At 28.7% G+C, this 27,617-nt stretch overlaps 1 protein-coding gene across 5 annotated transcripts in view; it reads right to left on the reverse strand.

Annotated features, from left to right (window-relative positions):
* Window positions 1-27,617, reverse strand: part of LOC114929866 (adenylate cyclase type 6) — a 124,870-nt gene that overhangs the window by 24,202 nt on the left and 73,051 nt on the right. For all 5 annotated transcript variants that reach the window (XM_085489724.1, XM_085489719.1, XM_085489720.1 and 2 more), the window contains 3 exons: window positions 10,098-10,247; window positions 3,335-3,456; window positions 2,182-2,274 (listed from right to left, as the gene is read on the reverse strand). In XM_085489724.1, coding sequence (XP_085345850.1) covers window positions 2,182-2,274; window positions 3,335-3,456; window positions 10,098-10,247 — 365 coding nt within the window. The remainder of the gene's footprint in view (window positions 1-2,181; window positions 2,275-3,334; window positions 3,457-10,097; window positions 10,248-27,617) is intronic.

Below are 27,617 nucleotides of genomic sequence, written 5' to 3' on the forward strand. Positions count from 1 at the left end.
AATATTTATTTCATATAAGAAAATTCTTTTCAAAACTGATAAATATTTATTATATAATTATATAATAAATTATATAATTATATTATTATATAATTATATATATAAAATTAAAAAAAAAAACAATTTTTTAGTGTCTTGATACGTAAAAAGATGTCATGCGTGGAATGATCGATAAAATATATTCTGGATTTAAAATATATCTTTCTTCAATTTATATTTCTAATAAATATCTTTAGTTATTTTAATATTGTTAATTTAAAAATAAAATGTTTAAAATAAAATATAAATTTTTATTTTTTTCACTTCTGAACTTTTTCATTGTTGACAAAAATATCTCAAGGATTTCATGATTTAACATTTAATTGATTTATTATACAGATATATGCAAATGATATATTTAGAAAAAATAATACTAAAAGTTCAGGAAAAAAATTAATTTCTGGTCTTGGAAAATCTGAAAAAGTCAGGGAATTTTTTTTCATTTAGTCTGCTGGACATCCTGATTAATAGATTACGCGCATTTGTACACTGTATGTATACAAAATGCACAAAAGATATCCTTTTGGTACATGTGTTCTTTGCGTAAAAAATATTTATAAATAACCGATTCTCGTTATAATTTTGTTTTCTATTTAACATCCGACATATATATATTCGAATTTTTTTTAATAATACCAGGATGAGAGAAATTTTATCTGACATTCTTGATCGAAATTCGCTATTTACATTCTTTTTATATTCTCCAAGCGTTCTTTTCAAGAGTTAATTTGCTTCTTTCTTGTGAGAATGAAGACGTTGCATTCGCAAAATCCCAGAAAGTGATCTCGGCTGTACTGATACATGAAAAAGCTGCCTTTTAGCAAATCCCTCTTGGTAGTAGGACCCTATTGACCCGAAAAGTTATTAGGGACGTGAAATCTAAAGCTGTCGAAGCCTTTCTGAGAGCTCGTCGGACCTGAGGAATATGATTTGATCGAGGGAAACTTGGAAAGTATTAAGGGTGCCAAAAAACTCTCGATACAACAAATATAAGACAAATAAGTATTCATTAAGATAAGGGGACAACATTTAATAAATATACAATTAAAAATATATTTGAAATAAACTGGCTTATAAGAGGCGTTTGATGCGTCAATGAGAGCAAAAATCAATTTTTAATTAATTTACTTTTTGCTGTAATTGACACACCAACATTCACGTTTGACTCTTGTAATCAGTTTATTTAAATACATTTAAAAATTAATCTCGAAAGTATATTTATATAGAATATTATTTATTATTAACACGAATCTAAAGTTGTTATAAACTTTACATATATGTATGTTAATAGTTTGACATCAAATTTATTTCATGTTTATAAATCGAAATAGCCGGATCAAAGGATTTTTACGGCGACGTTACGTTAATTCAATTGGAAGATTACAACAATGTAACTTGTACGTATTACAAAGGGGTGTTTCATATCTGCGGCTATATGAAAAGAGGATTCTGTAAATCGAAGGAACAAGAATTTTTACGAGACCCGAGAGATCAATGCTGCAAAAAAAGAAAGAGAGAAAAAGAAATTGATATTGAATCAAATAAGCTAGGAATAACGTTGTTGATTTAACATGATTTATCTCGCTGCAATAATTTTTTTAAATGTCACCGAGTCTATGAAAAGTGTATGAAAAAAAAATATCTTGATTTATGTATGTAATACAATAGCGTGGGTTTTCAAAATGTATTCATTAAAAATTTTATTTTATTTATTGTGGCAATATTGATTCTACACGCGAGTACCATATACATAAATTTCGAAAAATTCGTAGATAGAAAAAACATGTAAAAATATATATGATTTCAAAAAGGCAACATTAAAATTATATTTAAAATAAATGAAAAACGGGCTAATTAAGAGGCAGGTGTTGTAAACAGACTTTTTGTCTTCTGATAAAATTGATTCATCAGTTAATTATATAAATATCGGATGTTCGGTTATTAAATTGGCCATTGTCAGCAAATGAATCAATACTTAATTTTTTGTTGCGATATTATAGTCACCTGACAACAATAGCAATTCGATTGATTATCTATCGTGATACGTATAGGATTTTAATTAAACAAGTTTCGAGCTAATATCGATTTTTCTCTTATTGTTATTATAGTCATTATTATAAATATTATTAGTGTTTCTCTTACCGTGCAAAAAGTTCGTTGAGCAATCTGACGAGCTCTTCGGCAGTGCATTGATCGGAGAGCGAAGTAAATCCACAAATATCGGCGAATAGAATGCTGAAATATATTTGAAACTAAATAAATACGCAAAGTCAGTCGATCTTTGTACGATTAAATATTCGCCTCAATTATAACAGTTTCTGAGCAAACCACTTTTGAAAGAATATTTTTTTTACATTGTAATTTATAATTAATATTAACCGTATAACAGGTTTTTTTAAACGGAATATTATAAAGGAAAAATTGTACAACAGAGAAATATTGACTTAAGCAATTTGAAGAGGAAAGAATGGGAACTGGTAATGAAAAATTGTCGCGAGCTTACGTGGAGGGGAAACTCATTAAAGTTAAATGAACATGGTACGTTTGCTCTTTGCAAATTCGCCGGTTAAGTTAAATTGATCCGAGCTCGGCGAAATGTCAGATATATGAGAGTTTGGATGTTACATCTCAATCCACAGTAAGTCGATCTAGAATTCTCTCTATGTCAAATGCGTACATACTTAAATCGGATACATATAACGTCGCGGTGAATTTCCATTTCGAAGAAATTTCGTGATCGAGTGATTACGTGTGTTATTTTGAATTTGCCAAATAATAAATAATAAATTTGACGTTACTTATAATATCTACACAGTAAAAAAAATTGTGTTAAATTTAACACATTTCACATGTCCCAATTTATCCACTCTAATTTTAATGTTAATTTAACAGAAAACAATTATGTAATTAAATAACACACGTAATATGTGAAAAAATAACACAAAAAATATAATATAAGCAAAAATTGGTACATTTTCATTTAATTGTGTTGTTTTAACACTTAAAAATAGTGAATATTAACTCAACAGACAAATGTCAAAATAACATAACGACAATATGTTATATTAACATAAGAGTATGTTAAAATTTTAACACAAAAATTTCTACACAAGATAATTTCAACAGAAATACGAAATGTTTTTTACCGTGTATATATAGAAATTGTAATCAAAAATTCCTTTAAATTATAGTGACAAAGTGGAAACGAGTTTCATTTGCGAAATGTCAAAGTAGCATTTTTAAATAAGTTTTTTTTAAACACAAATTTTAAATGGGTCCATTTGATGTGACGTACCTCACGTTGTCGTGTCTCTGAATATAAATTTTGTGAAACATCGTATCCTTTGGTTTTCCTGCTATATCAGCTTTCATTTCCATGGCTACATGTCTGGGTAATACGCTGAGCAGAAGCCTTTCCTGGAATATAAATTAATGTCATATAGAGAATATTTAATTTTACACAGTTTAAAAATTTAATAAAATGAATCAAAGCGATGAAATATAATTAAGTATAAAAAATCTATATATAAAAATTTTATTATTATTGTTTTAATTAATTTAATTAATTATATGCTTTGCAAACTCACACATTTATAGATTTTAATATGAGATATTATAATTTTGAAGATTAAATTAAATTTCCTGTATACATATAATTTTGTTAATTACGTAACGTAACTTCTCTGACAATTCCGTCATAATTCGTACATGCAAAACCAATTCTACTTTTCATCAGATTTGCTAACATAAGATTATGCTATCAAACAATCGCTTCACTTACGTGATAATGGTTTGCTAGCATCATTAAGTTAGTCCTTGGGAAGGATTCTCTCAAGCAATCTGTATAGCAAGGATTATAATGGATAGGCCAATGTATGAGGGACATGCGGGTGTTAATACAGTCATAAGAGCTAAAGTGCATTACTCGGATAACCATCCAAGACATGCATACACACTTATATATATATATATATATATATCTCGTCTTGAGAATATGCGACGTGTCAGAATCATTCTTATATTGAATATTTTCCAAACACTTAGGCGATTTGTATTCTACAATTTCGAGACCTTTTTAGAAGATTACAAGCGAAAGCAGAAAAAAAAAGAAAGCGAACTAAATAATAAAATTCTTTAGCGTCCATTTGAAATTCAACTGTTCAGAATTTAGATGGAACGTTAAACATCTCGCATATAGCTACGGAATTATTTAATTATTTATTCGCGCGAAATTGTAAACTGCGAGTAAACATTCCCGCTTTTCGAATATCTCGTGATTTCCCACGATGGAAATCGAAATGGAAATCGCGAGCCGAGGAACGTAAGAACGAGCTTCGCGATAGCCCGGTAATCTTCGCTGTTTCGCATCGAACTATGTAACACGACCTGGTTGCACGCTGCAATATTCCACGGCGGCTTTGTTCGAACACGTGGAGAGCTCGTCAACATCGTGGGAACTTCTCAAGTGCGGCCGAAGTCGACGACAAGCGCGTTCGAGAGTTGCACATTGATGGTCGATACGTCGGACATAGAGTCGTGCGCTTTTATTGTAGAATCGCGATGTTATGTTCGCGTAATGCAGAGCACTGCACTACTACGATTCTGCATAAAGCTCTCGCTCCGAGAGCTTTTATCGAAACCCCGATCGATTTCGATGCCGCTAACTCGATGTTGACGGAATCATTAACCGGATTCGGAATTTAACAATTTATTTAAATATTATAAAAATATATATAAGTCCTATTCTAAAAGGAAATATTCTGATAACTAAAAAAATGGACTCGAATGATATCGAAGATAAATTATTTAATTATAATTTTAAAGATTTGTTAAATGAAAGTAATTTATAATCGAACGAACAAAATGTTAAGAAAGTCTATTATTTTTTTTTATGAAATATTAAATGTATTCACTAAATTTCATATTAATAGAAATTTTTAATTTTTATTAATATTTTATAATCAAGGTGTCTAACGGAAATCTGGAAAAACGGGCATTGTCAGAAAATTTTATAAATTTGGAACTGTCAGGAAATAAAATAATTATAAAAATATATAAGTCCTATTTTAAAAGCAGATATTTTGAGAACTAAAAAATCTATTATTTTTTAAATAAAATATTAAATGTATTTACTAAATTTCATATTAATAGAAATTCATAATTTTTATTTTATAATTTAGTTGAATATTAAACATAAAAATAGAAAAAATCTTATTTAGCATTATTTATTAAAAATTTCTAGTAAAATTTAAATATAAATTTTATTTTTTAACACCTTTCTGTTGAAAGCTTATTTTTAATTCTCCAAAAACGCGAATGATTTTCGGCGCTACTTTGACGTGATTCATTCTTTTCTAGAATTAGAATCATCGTTATGATAAGAAACGGGTGTGTCTCGATGCACATTGTTCGTCCTTAAACGATCACATGCACATTTAACGTTATCGCATATACTGAATGATGGGCGAGCAGACGCGAATAATAGTCGATGGATATCGCGACAGGTCACAGATTTCTGATTAATAGCATAAAGCCAGCTCGTCGTTGGCCGATCGTGATTATGAGCACAAGACGCTATCTTTAATAGAACCTCGCCGCTTTCCGTCAATTATTTCGGTTTCGGTTATTTCGGTTCTTCGCTTGAAATAACTCGTCATCAGAGAGTTGGAGAGAAAATTCCATTTATATCTTTCTATCACATGATGGTGAAATTTTAAACAATGGATATATAGTGAGAGTTGAGTACACCGTTTGCCAAAATTTTATTTTAGGTCTTTTTTACATAAAACATTTTCGGATTGTTTTGTAAAAAAATATTCAAATTATTTTTCTAAACAAGCCTAGTATTCCTGAAGAAAAAGCATTTTTGATTTTTAATAGTGTAAGGCATAAATGCATAAATTGAAAATGATAAATGTTAAAGTCTATATCATTATCTAATACAGAATTTGAAATATTTTCCTATTTTTTACTCACATTGTACAAACTCAAAAATGTTTCTTTATGGTCTATATTATTCTAATAAATTCTTTGGGTTGTTAGCACATTTTTCTTCTTTTTAATAAAATCTTGCAAGATTTAGAAAATTCCCTTCTTTTCATCTTAAAAAATTTTATCTTCAAAATTTCTCTTCATCTTTATTTTTATCTATAAGCTCCGAAAAATAAGAATCTTATAAAATTTATTATAAGGTACTATAAAACACTAAACGTATACCTTCAAGCTTTTCATGATATTATTTTTTATGATTTACGTGCAAGGATGCACAACATCATTGCATTCTTTTACCTTTTCCTGCCGTTTAAGTGAAATTATTTAGATTGCATATAATTTTTGCCATTATTTTCAAGAAAGTAATTGTTGACAATTGAATTTTTGATTAAAAAAAATTAAACAAAAATAAATCTTGATTATGTCCTATTACGAAAAATACATAGAATAACTACGTGAATTGAAAAGTAACATCATATTTTCCTGCAAAATTTATTAAATAGAAGAACAAGACTAAACAAGAAAAAAGAAAAACTATATAAGTGGATTTTAAGAAATATTTAAAAATTATCAGACAAAATTATTGTATTTGCTAAATAGATCAAAGATATTTCTGTTTACAAATTACAAATTTTAATTGTGTTAAAATATATCTATGCAGTGTGTTCTCTATGCAAGTGCAACAAATAAATTTCTACTGATATGAAATTTAGTGAATACATTTAATATTTTATTAAAAAAAAAAAAATAGATTGTGTGTTTGATTATAAATTACTTTCATTTAGTAAATGTTTAAAATTATAAATAAATAATTTATATTTTCTATATCATATATAAGTCCATTTTTTTAGTTATCAGAATATCTGCTCTTTAAGTATAATTGCTTTTGTAATATATAAAATTAGGATTATTTTTATAAAATTTTATAAGTAATACATAATATAAATATAAATAATACATTATATTTCGGCTTTTATTTTAACGCCCATAAATTTTTTGTTAAGTTTGCAATCAAATTATACATTTCATCGAACCGCGACGATTCTAAATAAATAATCCAGTATTATTATTCTCGAATACTGGGATTGTAGAAATAATATATGATTCTATGATATTAAATGAGAATTTTTTTAAACTTTGCGAAACGTAATTCAAAACCTTACATTATTTTTAAATAAAATAAATATCTTACGCAATGCGTCAGATGTAGAGCGAAATGCTCGAGAAATGGAAATGAATAAAATTCGCGCGAGTATATTTTCCGCGAATTATTTCTCTCGCGTATATATAATCAACGTGCAAATTGACGGGAAGCAACGTTTTACGTCGCAAAACTAGATGGTTTAAATAAACAACGGTAAAACATAACCGAATCAAGCTGCAATTTGAATAGGACTTTGCTGGATCCTCTGCCGAGCGCGCGTATATTATTTATTAATTGTTAATAATTTTCGCGGAAACTTTATTTCGTTGGAGTGCGTTGAACGGGATGCGATATATTCGCGGTGTAAAATAATTAATTATTATTTGACAGTATATCGCCCACTGTTACTTCACTGTTGCTAATAGATGGAAGTTGGCACACACATCACGCGTATTAAAATAATACATATTACCTGCGTATGCACGCATATATGCGTATTGAAAAGCACGTGAATCCGCTCGGAACGTGAAGCGGTCGGCCAACAAAGCCGCGGTAAATTTATTTAGCGTGAACGTGTTGTCCGGCAGTCGAAAAATATAATGGACGAATTGTTTGCGCAAGATTTCAATAAAACCGCCACCAAATATTCATTAACTATTTGTTCGGGTTCAACCGTAAATTTAGTTTATTGTGTTAAAGCGTGCGCACACTTATACAGGGTGTTCCAAAACTGACGGAAAAAATTTTAATGGCAGATTCCTGGTATCATTCTGAGACGATTTTTTCACAGCGAAAACGTCGAGATATCGATAATTTTCGAATTATAAGCAGTTGAAAATAAAGGCTCTTTTGAAAACTGTCTTGTGGAAATAAAATGTTAATAGAATTATATTCTTCAGTTGATTTTAGGTAAAGTTGCTTTAATAGAATTTAAATATAAAACTTTGTTATGAAGATACATAATATAAAAATTGGGAACAATGCTAAAAATGATGGCCTCCCTCAACATTTTCATTAATTGTAAGAAAAAATCGTATCCAAATAATAACAGGAATCTGCCATTTTTTTGCCAGTTCTGAAACACCCTGTATATATGCGCATTTTTTCCTCCCTTTTTTTTCATTGTTTAAATAAATTTCTCATTTTTGGGAAAAAACAATAAAACATACCTCGAAGCAATAATGTTTTTGTAAATAATTAAATATAACAGAATTCCAGCTTTAACAATTTATTTGACATGTATGTATATCAATCTTTCTAATATTTATTTCCTGTTATATTAATTTTGAATATTTGTCGTATTATATTTCCATTTATTTTCTTGCATAATGCACTCTAGTATAATTAAAATTTTGTGATTTGTATAAAAAAATTGATTGATATACACAACATTATGCATTTTTATCTTCATGTATAAGTTATAAAGTTAGGCGAATATATTTTTCAACAAAAAGTTTTTGCATTATCAATTTTAGGCTGCAAATTATCATTTTTCGCTTGAACATTTAAAATATATAACGTTAGGTATTAACAGGGAAATTTTTAAACGTAATTTTAGAGTCATGTTCTTTTACAGATAATACTGTTTTTTGTTTAATTTATACTTTTGTCGAATGTAAATCATGTGCTTAATATTCAGCCGTCGATTAACATATCTGCTATTTAAACAAAAGTCAAAATTAAATCGCTCGTTGTTGCTTTTTACATTCTTTGTTTAAGAAAGATTTTTTTTAATCGCGCAACGAAATATACGCAAGTTACAAATTTTTATTCGAGGATCTACGAAACATCACTGCTGTAATTTTTGTGCGTTCAATACATTTTTTTAAAGCTACTGTCATTTAATATTTTCCATCATGGAAATTATAAACGTCAACATATCTTACATTACTACAAAAAAATTTATTAATATTTTATTAAATTTCTTAATATTATTCAATTGATATTTCTTCTGTTCTAGAAATACATGCAATATGTTTTTCTAGACTTGTCAAAATAATTAAAAATATATTTGGATTATTCTCGTTACGCAAGTTTCATTAATAATTTTTCTCTTATTATTGTTCAAGTTTAAATAACGTTCTATGTTAATTGTTCTTGTATGTAAGGATGTCTGAGAGAATGCTTATTCATTGATGTGCTCGAGCGGTTTGCGGTTTCTAAATATAGAACACAAGGATCTTCATATATTCACATGCTCACGTTGCAGATTACGTGAACATTGCGTTATTAATAATCGATAAAGACGTCAATTATTCGAGATTCCAATAGGATGACGTCCCACAGGAATAAGATAATAATCGCTATTTCCGTGACAGGGCTTTATCGATTTGTCGATAAAGGAGCTAACATTTAAATAGATCTCCCGGTTATAATTATTGAGACGTTTCCAGACGTTTCACAGTTTTCTTAACAGTTGAAATAGAGAGTTATGATATTTAAATCAGCTGCATTTTCTTAATTTATGGGAACTATTATAAGAATGTAGTTCATCGAAACACGAATCCATAATTACATGACACTTATTGACCCTTTTTGTCTTGAGATGTCTTTAATATAAATTATTTCCTTTGCTTTTAATTTTTTTGCTCATTTCTCATAACTTTATTACTAATTACATTTATTACATTTTAAATTAAAAGTTTATATTTTTAAATGTATTTTTTTAATATAAATGAGATTTTTTAATTTTTTAAATGGAATTCTCAAAGTTCTTTTTTCTGAAACATTACCGCTTTATGAATAATTAGAGAGACAGTTATTTGTTTCAAAATTATAAATATTATAATTTATTCTCCTATTAATAAAAAAATTATATTAAAATATAATATTAAAAAATTTTATTTTTCAATTAATTTTATTATATTACGTCGAGCAACACGTAAGTTGAGATGCATAGTTTTCCGTAAATGCAGCAACGTACCTGTTGCTGATTCTCCCGCTGCGTGGTCAGACGTGCTTCAACGCATTGTCGGGTTTCGAGGAAGGCCTGTCTTTGCGCCAATTCCCGGGGGTGATGTGTTAGTGCGCCGGCCACGTTTGTTCCACCGACCACCACGATTGAACTCAAGAGCTGGAGACAAAAATAATTTTACGATTAGATCAGTTGAATTCTTAGCGTCTCCGGATATCCTCCAAGTTATTTTAATTAATTTATTAGGATTTGTAGGCACACTTAAAATTTTTTTTATATATAAATAATTGTATAATTTTACATATAATTTTGTAAAGTTATATGTGAAATATGTCTACCTTTATACATAATTATATAAATTTATACAAATTATAAGGGTTCATTTATAATTATGTCAAAATATATATGAAACATATATTTATATATATGAAGAAATATTTAGTGTATATATATATATATATATATATATATATATAAATTTATATAATTATATATAAAAACTTTTATCTAATTATGTATGGACATATTTTATATATAATTTTGCGATTCTATGTATAATTTTATATATTTCTATATAATTTTATATTGTTACATAAACATTTTTTCCGGGTAATGGAGAGAGACGTATTGATATAAATTATTTTTAAAACTATTAAAGTATGTTTTAAAGACTATAGTATTAAATTAGTCCTTAAGTATTGAAATCGGATGTTGAAATATTAAAAGCACTGCATTAGGATTTAATTTATTGCAAATATTTATTGAAAAAAATTATTAGCGGAAATGTTTTAATAGACATTTCTTTTAGTTTGATAGACAATTTGAATGAGAATGTCTCGTGAAAATTATAAGGAGGTTCAGAGATATTTTTGACTAGAAAAGCTATATTTCTCTGCTTGATTCAATCGCGTATCAACCCGTAATTGGAGCCACAATTTGCCATAATATGATAGAATCCTTGCCAATTTCAATGGATATATCTTGTCGAAATCACCATTGAATACGATGATAAATGCACTATTGTCGAGATATTGCGCACAATTATGGGAAACTAAATACCTTTCATGCCAATTAAGCAAAGGCAACAATTTATAGGGTTGCTTTTAAGGTCTGTTTTATCAAACCTTACAAATGGCAATACAAAAACTCTTGATATAATGAATATCACTTTTCTTTTTCTTTCTTTGATAATTAATTATCAAGATATAAATTACAATTTAAAATTAAACGTAACTAATATAAAATTATTAATTTCTGATATGTATTTTTATTACAATTTACGTATATGTATTATTTTATTATTTATGTTAATAAAATATTGGGAAAGAATATCGATCACTCATAGTGAAAAATATATTAAGTAAATAAATAAATACATATTTTTTTAAAAAACTAAATCTATGAAAACAGCTCGACAATTTAAAAAATCATACGCATTGTTTTTTTAATATACGAAAAAAATAACAGTATAAAAAAATACAAGTTTTGTTCTTTCTATAGTTTTTTTATCCTTTATATGCGTATTAGTCTATTTTTTTTAAATTACTTATTTGTGATCAATATTATATGCGCCTTTGCCTTTTGTTAATTTCATGGTTGATTTCAGTAATATGTTAATCTCCTTTACGAATCTCATAAAAGCATTCTGCAAGGTAATCAGCTGATTATACGTCATGAAAGGCATCTCGCTTGTCAGGTTAACTTTTTAAATCCTCCTACGAAATTCGGCCTCCATTAGAGCAAACATATCAGTTGAAGTGTGTTTCTCTCTTTCTCTCTCGCATCTCTTTTGCTTCTGCCGAACATAGACACATACATATACATGTATGAGGGCAGCTTGGCTCGTCTTTCTGTTATGCAATATTCAACAGAGCTTTGTAGAATTCTCCTTCGCAACGATCCTATTTGCCGCGAATCTCCCGAGACCTATGTAATCCTTTAAATAATTAAGCCCACCCACACAAAACTGATCTCCGCATGTTCTCCTGTTTGACAGAATCTTAACTGACAGATAGCGAAGTATTGTCCAAAATTAGCTAGATCGTGCATTGCAAAAGCTTACCTATCCAGATATTCCTTTTAGCTCATTATCAAAATTATATTTATATTTAATACACAAAAATATATTATATATTTTAAATTTATTTAATACTCTTAATTGCGCAATTAAATCTGCAAATTAATTATATAATTTTATTTCGCACGAATTTGTGAGTGGTTTTTGTTTCAGGATTCCTGGGAAACAATTTTTTATATATATGTATAACACTATAAAATTATACATATATAATCGCAAAATTGTATATGAAATATGTACATAATTAGATAAAAGTGCTTTTTATATATAATTATATAAACTTTATATATATAATAAATAAGTATTTTTTCATATATATATATATATGTATATGTAATTTGACATGATTATATATGAACCCTTATAATTTATACATAAATTTATATAATTATGTATAAAAATAGACATAATTTTACGATTATATGTATAATTATACAATTATTTATATATAATAAATAAATAAATAAAAATAAATAAAGAATTAATTATATATAAAAAATTTGTTCCCGGGTAGAGCAGAATATCGCAGTAAGAGACGTAACAATTCGCCACATTAAATATGCATTAACCGTGCGCAATTAATACATTAACTGCGTGGCAAAAGTGCGATTACATGGTTGACAGTCAAAGGCGAACTTATAGCGACTTGCGAAAACAATGAGACAGTAAATTTCTCACGCATCCTCGGACGAGCGGGAAAATTTCGTGACAAAGAGCCCCGGTTCTATCAAAGGGACTGCTCATTGAGTTTGCAGAGTTTCGTAGACGCTGTTGCATACGAGCACACACAGGGCCCGTGTTATGTTACGAACTTCTCATCTAATGAAAGCCTGAATATCGGCGGGTTATTATCGGGACACCTTGTACTGGTGGTTTGTACCTTTTGCGCGGCTCTTTGATCTATCTTAGGTATAGGGAAGGTTGAACAACTACCTATCTGCGAACGGTCGGTCGACCCTCTAGTTCTACGTGGACTTTCAAAGAGGATCACCATCGGATCCCGCAGCGAAATTGCTCCAGATTGCTCGTATAACTTACTTGTAATCTTGGACGGATTTATTCGCAACCACCTGTAGGATCGTCACCTCGGAACCTTTAAGTCACTTATTTTTATAAGCTACGTTTTTCGGCGCTATTTTTAGAACGGTATATAGTACTTTACGTGATCCGATAAAACCATCTCTTCCGAAAACAAATTTTTTAATAGAGACATTTCCATTTAGATACATACATATATTTCAAGTAATAATATATCTGTGTGATATAAAGGTATTATAAGGTTTTATTACATTTGTTTTTAAATCTGTTTAAAAACAATTGTGAGCTTTTTAATCACTTTATTTCGTTTATTTTTTATTAATGTTCCACTTTTCTGGTGCATAGTTTAATTTTTAAAAAATTATGCGTTACATATTATATATATTATTTACACAGAGATATAAAATTTAGTTTTCCAACTTGACTTTTATCATGTAAAATTTTGGAAATTATTGGAGATATTTTTTTCATAATTTACTTTTACACAATTCGCGCATTTGAGTCTAACAATACGTACCTTCATTATATAATTATATTATCTTATGTTAAATCCAATCAAATTACAAGACATCGGCGCACTAAATAATGAGTAACCTGTCCATAAATTCTAAATTAAAAAAAAAAAACATTTTTAAAATTTTTTAATAATTTTCTTCATTATATATCATTGTCAAATCTATGACAAACAAAGAGCAATTACTGGAAATATGCAATACTTTGAAGATCTCTTATTTTTCTAAAGGGGTGAAAGACGGATCCATGTGGGCGCGTTTGATAAAACGATTCCGATAAGATTCTTTGGCAGCTAAATATTTGAACGAGGGTTTCCGGATAATAAATATCGTCGCAAACTTATTTAAATATTGACCAATGTGACGGACAAAATGAGAGCTTGGCTTTTTGGCGACCGGAAGGTTTCATCCGATCGTTTCTACCGATTCCGATCATCGATTTTTTTTTCGTCGTCGTTCTCTCTTAAATACTCGCCACGTCTCTTCCTCTATGGTATGAAAAAGAAGACGAGGGTCGCCGCTAATCCTCCTTCATTTCACATTGTGCTTATTGGATCGTGTAACAGAAACATGTTAGGGTTAGGGATCTAAAAATAAGGTTGGTGTCAATCGGTAGCTGAACCTTCTCCGAGAGATATTTATTCATCGAGAATGAAACACTCGTCCCTGTCGCTTCCTATACGAGGAAAACTTCCTGCAATACGTATACTGATAATAATTATCAGTAGATAGATTATGTCATTATGTAGACACGCCTATATACATCATTATCTAGCGCGACATCTTATTATTTTCTCTTCTCATCGCTGATCGTCAATTTCAGGGTGTCTAGCAGTCAGGGAAATTTGGAAAATTGAATATTTTCAAGAAATTTGATCGATCTGAAATTGTCAGAGAAGAATCAGAAAATTTTACTATTTATCGGGATTTTTTCACATTATTCTACGTTTGTCTCAATAATTTGAAATTTTTTATTTCAGATTTTCCAAGATCAGAAATTAATTTTTTCCCTGACTAAATAAATATAAATTTAAATATTTTAAATAATAAAATACTCTAAATAAATATAAACTTTTTCTTTACTCCCAGCACACTAATTTGCTGTGTTGTTAAAAATCGATTCATCTCGGGCGTGTACGTTAATTTATATTTTCATCGTCGTGTTATTTTATTTCATGATTTAATATTGATTTGATTTATCATATAGATATAATCAAAATATATATTTGGGAAAAATAATACTAAAAAATTAGGGAAAAAATTAATTTCTGGTCCTGGAAAATCTGAAAAAGTTAAGGAATTTTTTTCATTGAATCTGCTGGATACTCTGATTTTATTCGTCATCGTCACAATTATTTTTAAAGCAGGGTGTCTGGCCGTTCTTGAAATGTTCTGGAATTTTGTTTGTTCTTTAAAAATCCTGGAAATATGCTTACATTTTTCGTAAATCCTTGATTTTTTCGTTGCTTCTAAACATTCAGCTATGAATACAGTCGGACTATTCGAGTAAAAAATATTTTATCGTACATTGTAAATAATACATTTTTTTTATTTAGAAGTTCAAAAAAATATGAGTTACACACAAGTTAATTATTTATAAATTTTAAGCGTTTAAATATAATATAAAAGAATATATATATATATTATATCTAATATTTGCAATGCATTATATTCATTTTCATTAACACACAATTACATATACACGATAAAGAAAATAAAGTTTTCAGTTTCCTATACATTTTTATTATACTATTGAAAAATCGTGCAAATTTCCTGGAAATGTCCTTTTTTTTTTAAATTTTATTTTCAAATTTTACTATAGAACCCTGTTAAAGTTAATTTAATTCGAGACTATAAAGTGATGAGATGTCAGGGCGGATGTTTCGCATGCGTGACAATTTTTATTTTATAATTTGCTGCACACACCGCGCTTTTTGCGTATCGGATTCAATTTAGCTTCGCGGCCCTTCGAGCCTTTTGTTCGACGCCGATGCAGAATCCCCTATGCATTTCGAATCTAACAATCGCTTTCGCGATTCTATGCGCGCGCGTGTGCGTGACTTCGTCAATCCACATCGACGTTATTCACTGTCCAACCAGTTTCATTCGGCGAACTCGAATGCGAATGCATCGCACGTGCTTTATGCAGCTGTACACGTGCACATGCGCTTCTGTTATGTTTGCGCGTCGTATATATCGTGTGCATTTGCAGACTTTGGTAAAATAATACTGATACTTTTAACTTACATCGACGAAATTTAATCGGAATTTAATCGTACATGGTAAAAAAAAATACGAACGATTTTAATTTAATCCGTTGTTTGCGATATTCGCGATATTATCGAATTAATCGCATTTTTCTGTCGTAGAGATTAAATTCTTTTGTTATCTGTATTGACACTTTTTCTCCTCTACTGCAATAGAAATCTTCGTTCTCCTTCTCGATTTTTTCTCTTTAAAGATGAAAAAAAATCTTACTTTCTGATTTGCCTTTCATTAAGTTTATAAAAAACTGCGAGCGTTAAAAAAAGATCCATTTCTCTTTCTTTTTATTCTTTTGGAAATTCGTAACGGGATGGAATTCCTGCAAATCCAATTTTACATTTACGTGGGTTTATACAAATATATGAGTCGCATATCGTTCATTACTCTTCTTTGCCAGACTGTTAATCTCTCTCTCCTTCCACTTTGCTCTAATCCAGTATTAGACTTTCTTTTCTTATTGCGTTTCTTCTTCCTTTCTATCTTCCGATCCGTGGCTTATAGCCACAGATCCGGCATTAAAGCTCTCCTTAGCAGTCTCGTTCTCAATCCTCGCTCTATGACATTCATAATCCACTCGTTCCTTTTTTTCTTTGCTCGTGCACACGTGTACGATTTTGTCGTCACAATGGGAAAAATTAGTTTTTTTAGAAAGTATATAATAATTAATTATTACGTATTTTTTTTTTAAAGTTTGTAATATCGATACCTATTTTCTCGAAGATTTCTATTTTTCTCTTCTCGAAATCAAATTACAGATTTTTTCAGTGCGTCCAATGCACCGAATTTGCACTTTATAAAAAATTACATAGTAATTAATTTCTTACAAAGTGCAAATTCGGTGCTCTAGACGCATTGAAAAAATCTGCAATTTGATTTCGAAAAGAGAAAAATATAAACCTCCACAAATAGATATCGATATTACAAACTTTAAAAAAGAACGTAATAATTATTATATACTTAATTTGTTATAAAGTGCAAAATCGGCGCATTGGACGCATTAAAAAAAATTTGTAATTTAAATCCGAGAAGAGAAAAATATCCATAAGCCAATCAAATTTTTTATTACGTAATTTTTTCAAGTTGGTAATTTCGACACCTATTTTTGAAAATTTACTTTCACGTATTTTAATCTTTAATGAATTTTTAAATGAAGACATATATCAGCGTATAAATAAATTTCTATACTTCCTGATAGGTGCAATTTTATTTTGACGATTTTGGTGGAACAGCCAGGTTAATAGGTCTTATTCGATCATATTTCCCGTTTCTGTCCGTGCGATGAAACCCTCTTGACTTCAAATGCCAATTGAATTTTCCGATTTGTGCTCGCCGCACGATGACAGGTCCCGATTCTCTCTCCGTTTTCGTTCTATCGTCTTTTCCATCTGTGAGTTTACAGCATTTTAAAATTGTGACCAGTAATTGTCACGTCGACAGTTCGCGCATTTTAATGGCACTTTTTGTTTCCAATCGTGACATGGATGTGATCGAAGAATCGCGAGTAAAAATCTGTGAAGTTGATTTTTTTTAAATCTTAATCAAGTCTTGTCAGATTAATATTATACGATTTATGAACATTCTCGTGTACAAGATGACAGATGAACATTTTTATCTCCCACACAATTTATCCTTCCATGATTTATGTAAAAATTAATTTATATCTATTAAAAAATTAACAAAATTAGATATAGTATCTTTTACATGTTTCTTCAAGATTATAAAAATAAATATATATATAGAAATACAATGTATAAAAATGACAATTCGTATTTATATATCGAAGCTTTTTCAATTATATCTTTTATATTATATTTTTATAGCACATTTAATGTAACAGCAAAATCGACATTTGGTTTTGATCGAAAAATATCTCGATTTTATAGTAATTCGTAGCTCGTGAAAATTCCAAGTATACAATGATAAAAGTTTTACGAAGAACTTACACTTGTCGAACGAAGACTCAAATACAAACCGCAAGAAGGAAAAGCGGGAGAAGAGTATACAAACTATAACTAGTCGCTCCGTATTCAGGTTTCTACTACTAAACGCAGACTCATATATTCGCGCCGTTACTACTGAGAGATATATTCCCTCTTTTGCGTTATGCGTTTTCACTATTTTTTTCTTTCGAGATTTTTTATTTTTTTTTTAATATATTGAAAATAACAAGAAATATTTAATATTAATATAAATGAAATTCTAGTGTCCAAAAATAAACATTTGAAGCAAAAATTTAATATCTTACAGATATCGTTTTTTCAAACGGACTAAATTATTTTCTTTTGATACGAGGATTTTTTATTGTTTTTAATATATTAAAAATAAAAATATTTAATATTAATATTGACTGAAATTCTGGTGTCTAAAAATAAACATTTGAAGCAAAGACTATATCTTCTTGCATAGATATCATTTTTTCAAACGGACTAAATTATTTTCTTTTGATACAAAGATTTTTTATTTTTTTTTAATATATTGAAAATAAAAATATTTAATATTAATATTGACTGAAATTTTGGTGTCTAAAAATAAACATTTGAAGCAAAGACTATATCTTCTTGCATAGATATCATTTTTTCAAACGGACTAAATTATTCGCGGAAATATTACGCAGTTGATATGTTAATTTTATATTCATCAAAAAATTTGTCGCTTTTTATCAGCTCTCTTTAATAATGGTACTTTACACTTGACTTTATCTCGATCTGTTTTTATTGCGATGCGATAGAGCGCGGAAATTTATGTTTGCTCGCAACAACGCGTTTAAATGTTTTACAACCAACTGTTTCCGGTGCACTTAAAAAGCATGTGCTTGCCGTTTCGTTAAGCTTCGTTTGCTGAAAGAATTGCTTTGCGCGATTAAGCAACACGTGGTTAATGAAATTAAATTGCGGAAAGACGCTCCATCTCTTGCATATATGAAAAATTTCACAAGTTGTATAATATTAATTCAACAAGATTCTACTAAGATTTAAAAAGAAATCAACCTCAGAAAATTTCGCTATAGATTAATCGAAAAAAATTTATTATATATAAACAGGGTGTCTAGTGGTCAGGGTCATCTGGAAAACCGAGTATTGTAGGGGAATTTTATAAATCTGGAATTGTCCGGGAAAAGTAAAGAAATTTTACTATTTATCTGGATTTTTCACATTATTCTACATCTGTCTCAATAATTTGAAATTTTTTATTAAATAAATATAACATTCCTTTGACTCAGTATGCTAATTTTCTGTGTTATTTTATTTTAATGTATATTAAATTTCAAAATATATTATAACATTGCTCAAGAATTATAATTTTGTTCAAGAACTTCATTTTAATTCATTTTTTATTAAAAATTAATACATTAATTTTATTAAAAATGTTTTATTTAAAAGTTTTGTTAGGATATTAGATACCATTAAATATATTAAAATGTATGTATTATAATTTGTTAAAATATATTAAAAATAAAATTTGATATAATATAAATAAAAAAACGTGATTATTTAAATAATCTATAGTGTCACGTTTGTTTCGATTATCGTACATAATGTAGATTGTAATTGATTTAAATTTTTGTTTTTTTTTAACTTCCGAATCTTTTCATTATTAACAAAATTATCTCAAGAATTTTATGATTTACTGACATTTAATTGATTTACCAGAAATGATTTTTTTCCCTGACTTTTACATTTATATATTTGTAAAAAATAATACTAAAAAGTCAGAAAAAAATTAATTTCTGGTCTTGGAAAATCTGGAAAAGAGAATTTTTTTCATTGAGTCTGCTGGACACTCTGTTAAATAATTTACCAGATATACGAATTGATTTTTCCGATCAATTAGGCGAAGTGTTAGTTTTGTAAAACGCGCGTCAATTTTTTCATAACACTTAAATTTTTTCTTATCGCCTGGATGCAGGTTTGCCTCGCAACGAAACACGCTTTCGACGGCAGGCATTTTTATAGCGAGTGATCCATCAGAGTTATCGATGAATCTGATGCAAGCGGACATGTTGCCGTCTTCATGGTGCAATGAAGGCTATAGTCGATATATATGTACGTCGACGGATAAAGCGCAGCTTTCGAGACGAAAAATCACATCTCTTTCACGTCATCGCCCATGACATTTTTCGCGTTACATATGCAATTTTAATGCACCGTCTATTCGTCGTATTCCGAAAGCCGGAAATAGAAAAATTCATGGAATCGTGTGATACGATTATATTATATTTTCCGATGTAAGAAGGAAAAAAGAGAAATGTGACACACGTAGCTCTATATCTGTCTTTACTTTACTCTCTTCATCGTCGCGTTTTTAAACTTTCATTTATGTTGTGAGATGGAAAATTTGCACAAAATTCAAATTCATACATCTCTCTTGTGCCACTAAAAATCTCCGTTTGCACGGAGCTACTTTTTCAAGTATTAACGCGTCTATGTCTGCGGCATTATATTTTTACATGCATGAAAATAAATGAGAGCTTTCGCGTGAAAGGGCTCCATTTGTCAAACACCTGCTTGAAAAATGATAACTCGTACAATTAAGTTCTCTCTAATTTTCCCTCGTTTCGTCGAGAGAGAAAGAAAACAGCAATTAAGCGAGCTTCGCGATGTTTTTCCGTCCACATCATTAGAGTTTCGTCACAGAGTTAATATCGACGAAAGAGAGAGAGGCTCGAAGTGTATTCCTTCGGGAGCAAGAAATATCGATTTATCTTATTCCTCTCCGGCCTCGCCGTCGAGAGAGCATCCACGCGACTTCCGTTTCCGACTCCGTAAGAATTCACCCTCGGGAGAGATTCGCGTCCGGTAGATTCGTGGATTCCCGAGACGCGAAACTCGCGTTCAAACACAGAAATGAGAACATGTGCTCGCCGCAGGATTCATTCAAATTTTAACAGCTTCCGCCAAACCATTTTTTCGTTTTTGCCCTAAGAATGTTACAGTGTATCTCGCAAATGCTAATGTCTTTTTTGATGATATCAGTGAATTCGCTTATTATTTTGATTAGGATATTATAATATAAATTCTTTACATTTATTATTTATTATAACTTAATGTCAGCTTAGCTTCTCAATTTTTTCTTTAAGTCTGTCTGATATATAATTATTACATATTTATTATTTATATTACACATTTATTATATAAATCTCATGAATTTTTATATTGTATAAGAGTTTTACTTTCTGTTAAAAAATTTTTTATGTATGATATAAATTTATATAGAAATACAATATATAAAATTATACATGAAATATGTCCATACATAATTAGATAAAAGTGTTTTTTATATATAATTATATAAATTTATATATATATAATAAATATTTCTTTATATATATATAAATATATATGTTTTATATAATTTGACATGATTATATATGAACCCTTATAATTTATAATTCCAAATAAAAATGGACATTTGACATATAATTTTACGATTATATGTGCCTATAATTATACAGTTATTTATATATAATTATAAATAAAAAATTTTTCCCGTGTTTTCTATATTTTATAAAACTGCGCTCGGTTTTTCCTGAGAAAAGGGAGTAATGTCACATTGTTTCTTTTATAAAGAGAATCGTTATCTCATGGACTGGTCGTTCCATTTCATCCGGCTTTTATCTCATTTTTGGTCGTTTCTTTGGAATTTGCAGGCAGAGAGAGAGAGAGAGAGAGGAAGTCTCGATTTTACGGAGAAATCTGATCATATGAGCCACAGCGATCGGGTTTCTTGTTGATGAGATCGTAATTACACCTGCACCATCTTGGATCATTACAGATTCTCTCTTATCGAAAACCTCTTTGAAACGTGATTCAATGACTTTATCTCTCTGATTAGCAATATTATTTTTAGGAAACCTTATACACAGAGTTTACTTTTACTCAGTTTATTATCTTCATTAATTAAACGTTGCATTTCCAGATAATGCACTGAAAAAAAGTGTTAACTTGACTAAACCTTTTAACTAAATATTATTTGTTAATTGAACATATAAAAATATTTAAATTAATAAAAATATTTTAATAACGTATTAAATCTAACAAAACGTATATTTGACTTGAATACTAATATATATGTTCAAAATTTACAGAATAGTAATTTAGTTGAAAGGTTGAAGTCAAGTTAACAAATTTCTTTCAGTTTGGTTACTTGAAAATGTCTATTTGGGAATTTTTGTCACGGTTTTTATTATTATATTAAACTTAATCACAATATAAAATAGTTTCTTTAAATAATTTTCTTTTTCGTTGCTTCTAAATATTCAGCTAAACGAGCAGTTGGGACTATTCGAGTAAACAATATTTCATTTTACTTTGTAAATAATACAATATATTTTTATTTAGGAGTTCACAAATATGAGTTAATATAGATTTTAAGTTATCTATAGATTTTTAAGTGCACAAATATAATATATGAGAATATTGGTAATGTATATATTAATTTCCATTAACATGCAATTATGGACTTGATAAAGAAAATTTTTAGTTTCTTGTACATCTTTATTATGCTATTCGAAAATCGTGCAAATTTCCTCAAATTTTATGTTCAAATTTATTTATTTATTTTCAAAAATTTTACTAGACACCCTGATAAAATAGGAACTTTATTGCAGTCTCTACTCGTAGTGTCATTAAAAGTTGCTAATAAATCAGCTGTTGTGTTTCGCGCATAATGAAAACCCACTTGTACACCTCGGAATCGCTGATGAACTCTTGACACAACTCTTGTGACTCTTTTTGACTCGTCAATTTTATTAACGACTGTCGATTTGGCCGCAACGCTTTGACTTGATCGAGTACAATATGGCGAACCCTTCTGGCTTAGAATTAATGAATAATTCGTGGGATCGAGAGATCGCTTTGTTCCTTTCGTAATTCCCATCTCGCAGCTCTCGTGCCAATTAACGTAACGCGAAATTCATTTTCGCGTTATTACAACGCCGGGGATATTTTATGCGCATGTCGGAATATTTTATGCGTCCCCGCGTTTCAAGTTTTCAAACTCTCCCAAGAGCGGAGCTGAATATCATGTTGCCCTCTCTCGTTAAATGCACACTTGCGATATCAAACTTTTAGGTATCTTCTGCATTCGATTTTTTCGGGGAAGAAAAAACTGACATGAGTTTAATATCGCACACTGAGAAAAAATTTATTAAACTTGAATAAGTATTTATCTCAATACACTGTCTAATTTTGTTTGAAACTAATAATATTGATGTAAAAATATTTTTTATTGATATAAGAAAATAATTTTCAAAATAAATAATTTTATTTTTTAATTTAAACATTTTTTCAGTGCACAATGCTAGCGAATAAATTTAATATTTTTAAATAAGAAAAACTATTGTGAAAAATGAGTATAATAATGTTGACGTAACGCGACAAAGTTTTTTATTTTAGTTAGAATGTATTTACATAATTATTCCAAAATCTTTACTAATTTTCACGATAATTTTATTTACGCAATTTTTTTCTAAGTTTAAAATGCGGCTTTCAAAAGTTAGATTTTTGATCAAAGGCTCCGAAAAATGTAATGATTTTTTTAATAATAATGAAAAATTGACAGTAAAAACCAATGCCTTATTCGAGTGCTATTAGATTGATTAATTAATCAAAATTAGGCAACAACATAATGCACGAATAGGTCATAGTTGTATCTTCTTCGGTTTTGAACTGTATTAAAATTAGTGTCAATTTCAAATTGCAATTACAATTTATCTTTGTCCCGTCGATGCATTAAATTCAATTTTAATTAATTATTGAATTTAATAGTACTTAAATTTTTCAAATATATTTCGTTGGCTCCTATTTTCCATATTAAAAAAAATAGTGCATTTTTATATTTTTGTTTTAAAAAGATTTTATTTATTACAATTTCTTGATATGTACATATATATTAATGCGATTGCGACACTAACGATTTAATTACGCTTGTCGCGATATAATTCTTTCCCATTACGTTAATTGAAAATTGATTAAAATTCGCCAAAAGAAAGCAATAAGGTAAAATACACGAGGGAATAGAAAGGAGAAAAAAGAGCATGTAATTTACGGGAATGAGAATTTAGTGCCGCATCCATTGTGGTTTATGTACACTATGTACGTAGTTCAGACGTTTGCATATTACTGTAAAGTTGTTGCACCTAGAATGTAACCAAAGTACGTGACTCTGCTTTTTCAAGTAAGTCACATTCGATTTTCTTTCCTCTTATTTACACAGTTAAATTTAATAGATATTACATGTCCCAAATGGTCCACAGAAATTTTTGTGTTAATATTTGAACACAAAATAAATGCAAAACTTTGAATCATTTAAAATAAATTTTATGTAAAATTAACATACTTTTAATGTAAAAATGAACGAAAAAAATGTTAATTTTAGATTTTATCATCCCCACTTAGATTATAAAATAGAAAATCAACATTTTTTTCTGTAAATTTTAATAGTTTTATATCTTGTCACTAATAAAGCAGAACATATTTATTGTGTAAAATTAAAAATAGATTGTGTTATTTTTACATTTTTTTAGTTGTTTTAATAATTTAACATTTAAGTTCAATTAACAGTAATATGTTAAATTAACACATGAATGTGTTAAAAATTTAACACAAAACTTTTAACGGGGACCATTTTTAACAAGAAAACACAAATTTTTCTGTGTAGGAAATTATTCACAATTTTAAGTCTTTAAGTAAGGAAAATTAATTCTGGAAAAAAAGATTTCTCTCGCGTTACACATTTCCAATCAATAAAATATGTTCACCATTTAATATCGCTACGATATTATTCATACTCGCATTTCGTTTACGTAAAATAGAAATGTATATTTATTTTTGAGCTGACGTTGCGAGCTGCAATCAAAATAAATATGGTAAAATACGCAGTAAATTAATCGCTTGGATTTTGATCGCGGAAAAGAGATATGAAGCGTATAAATAAATAAAAAAAGTACATCGTGCGGCGAAGAGAAAGTCACTTCCGTCTCTGGCAATTTCTTTTTCTTTTTTTTTTTTATCAATGTGAAGTTTACCTCGTCACGTTTTATGACGAAACTTTCTATCCCTATTTATCTCGACTTCCGTAGTAGGGTAGATAGAGGCAGTTCTCGACCTCATTGAAAACATAAATCAACGATCGCGTCGACATCACGAAAGGTTCATGATGTTCTTTAAACAGGGTCGAAGTTTCCATCGAGTGTATTTTAATAATACGCAAATCGCCACGATCATTATAAAAGTTTACGTTTGTGAACTGAAGCGTCAAGAGTAGAGCGAGTTCTCTTAAAATTGGCCTGCAAAAACGCGAATAAATCGCGAAATGTTCGGTACGAGTTTAAGAGGCGCCTAAATAAAGTCTGTACTGGCAAAGAAAGGTCCACGTGATTGAATTATTTTACGCTTACGAGGAACTATCAACACATTGCAGTTTCGCATTTTAATGATATATGTTATATAATTTATAATATATAATATATCGTATATATTTTATTTATATCATATCTTACATGAAATATAATATATATTATAATTATTTATTTTACATATAATTTATCATATATTTTTCTCTTTTTAATCACGCTCTGGGAAACGAATTTTTATATATAACAATATAAAATTATATAGAAACATATTAAATTATACATATATTGCAAAATTATATATGAAGTATGTCCATATATAAAAGTGCTTTTTATATATAATTATATAAATTTATATATGTATAATAAATAAATATTTTTTCATACATATAAATATATATATTTCATATATAATTTAACATGATTATATATATATGAACCCTTATAATTTATATAATTGTGTATAAAAATGGATATATTTCACAAATATAATTTTACGATTATATGTATAATTATACAATTATTTCTAAATAATTATATATAAAATTTTTCCGGGTAAATATCCTTGGAAATTTTTTCCAAGACAATTAGTCACACGGGTTTTAACGTGAGAGATGCATCTCGCGGGATTGAAAATTCGTTCTATTTGCGAAATAAGATTTGTCTCTTCATATACATATATTCGCGCATTGTTCTCTCTTGATGCTTTCGAGCTTGAAGTGGTAAAGGCGAACGACACAAATGGCCAAACTGAAACGTTCTTGTTGTCGAAATAGCGCGTCTTTTCACCAAACCATTTCATTCGGTCCTTTGTTCTCGCGTTTTCGCCCCAGAAATATTCTCGTGTTTGCGTTTGTTGATTTGCGTCCATCGCAAATGCGTTTTCTTCCGCGCACGCATTTTGCATACATATATACGGAAATGTATTATTTTGTACACGTGGCACGTCAATTATCTCCTAATCAGTTGCCATGACGAATTTCCATGCTCAATTTAGCCCCTTCTTGCAACTTTAAATTTTATTCCAGAGAATTATGTATTTCTCGCCGCGTTATTTTACATGTTTCCATCTCTCAGCAGTTGAAATCTGCCGAGAGTTGACGTATCATTTTATCAGCGTATAATTTAGCAAAATAAATTTTGTAAAATGAAAAATATAAAGTTTTTTTGAACGTTTGTAAGAAAAATATATATCGATTATTTCTTTTTTTTATTTATGGTAAAAAGTTACTTCTATGTAAATTTTGTATAAACTCTTGTAGCATTTGAATAACAAATTTTGAAACAAAATATATATGTTGATAGCATGCAAAATATATCGATACGAGTTTTATATTGCAAAATTTTTTAAACATTCGTAGAAAAAGCACATTAATTCTGTTTATTCATTTCATAGATATTTACTTTATATTCTATATCTAATTTATCAACAAAATTTCATAAAATGAAAAATAAAAAGTATTTTTAAACATTTATAAGAAAAATATATATTGATTATTTTTCTTTTCCATTTTGTAGAAAGTTACTTCTATATAAACTCTTGTAGCATTTGAATAAAAAATTTTGAAACGAAATCTATAATTTGTTGATAGCATGCAAAATATATCCATACGAGTTTTATATTGCAAAATTTTTTAAACATTCGTAGAAAAAGCACATTAATTCTGTTTATTCATTTCATAGATATTTACTTTATATTCTATATCTAATTTATCAACAAAATTTCGTAAAATGAAAAATAAAAAGTATTTTTAAACATTTATAAGAAAAATATATATTGATTATTTTTCTTTTTCATTTTGTAGAAAGTTACTTCTATATAAACTCTTGTAGCATTTGAATAAAAAATTTTGAAACGAAATCTATAATTTGTTGATAGCATGCAAAATACATATCGATACGAGTTTTATATTGCAAAAATTTTTTGAATATTCGTAGAAAAAGCGCATTAATTACTTCTATTTATTCATTTCATACATAGAAAGTTTTTACATGCAAATTCTATATAAATTCTTGAGTAAAGAATTTTAAAATGAAACATATACACAGTGTTGCGTGCGTGGTACCTCGAGAGCACTCAACTAATCGAATCGCGTATACCGTGAAAAATCGTTGATGCAACATGCAAATATGTACGTACATATATCGTGAGCTTCGTAGAATTTCCTACTCTATGGGAAGCAAATGAATGGCAGTCCCGAGAACGCGATTGATTAGAAGCTACGATATAAACCGTTCCGCGCTGTCGCGGAAAATTCTCTAATGCCATTTCTTCCGCGAGCGAA

The sequence above is a fragment of the Nylanderia fulva genome, unplaced genomic scaffold (genome assembly GCF_048542155.1).
Source record: "Nylanderia fulva isolate GAGA-0341 unplaced genomic scaffold, ASM4854215v1 Scaffold9, whole genome shotgun sequence".
Classification (NCBI taxonomy): Eukaryota; Metazoa; Arthropoda; class Insecta; order Hymenoptera; family Formicidae; genus Nylanderia; species Nylanderia fulva.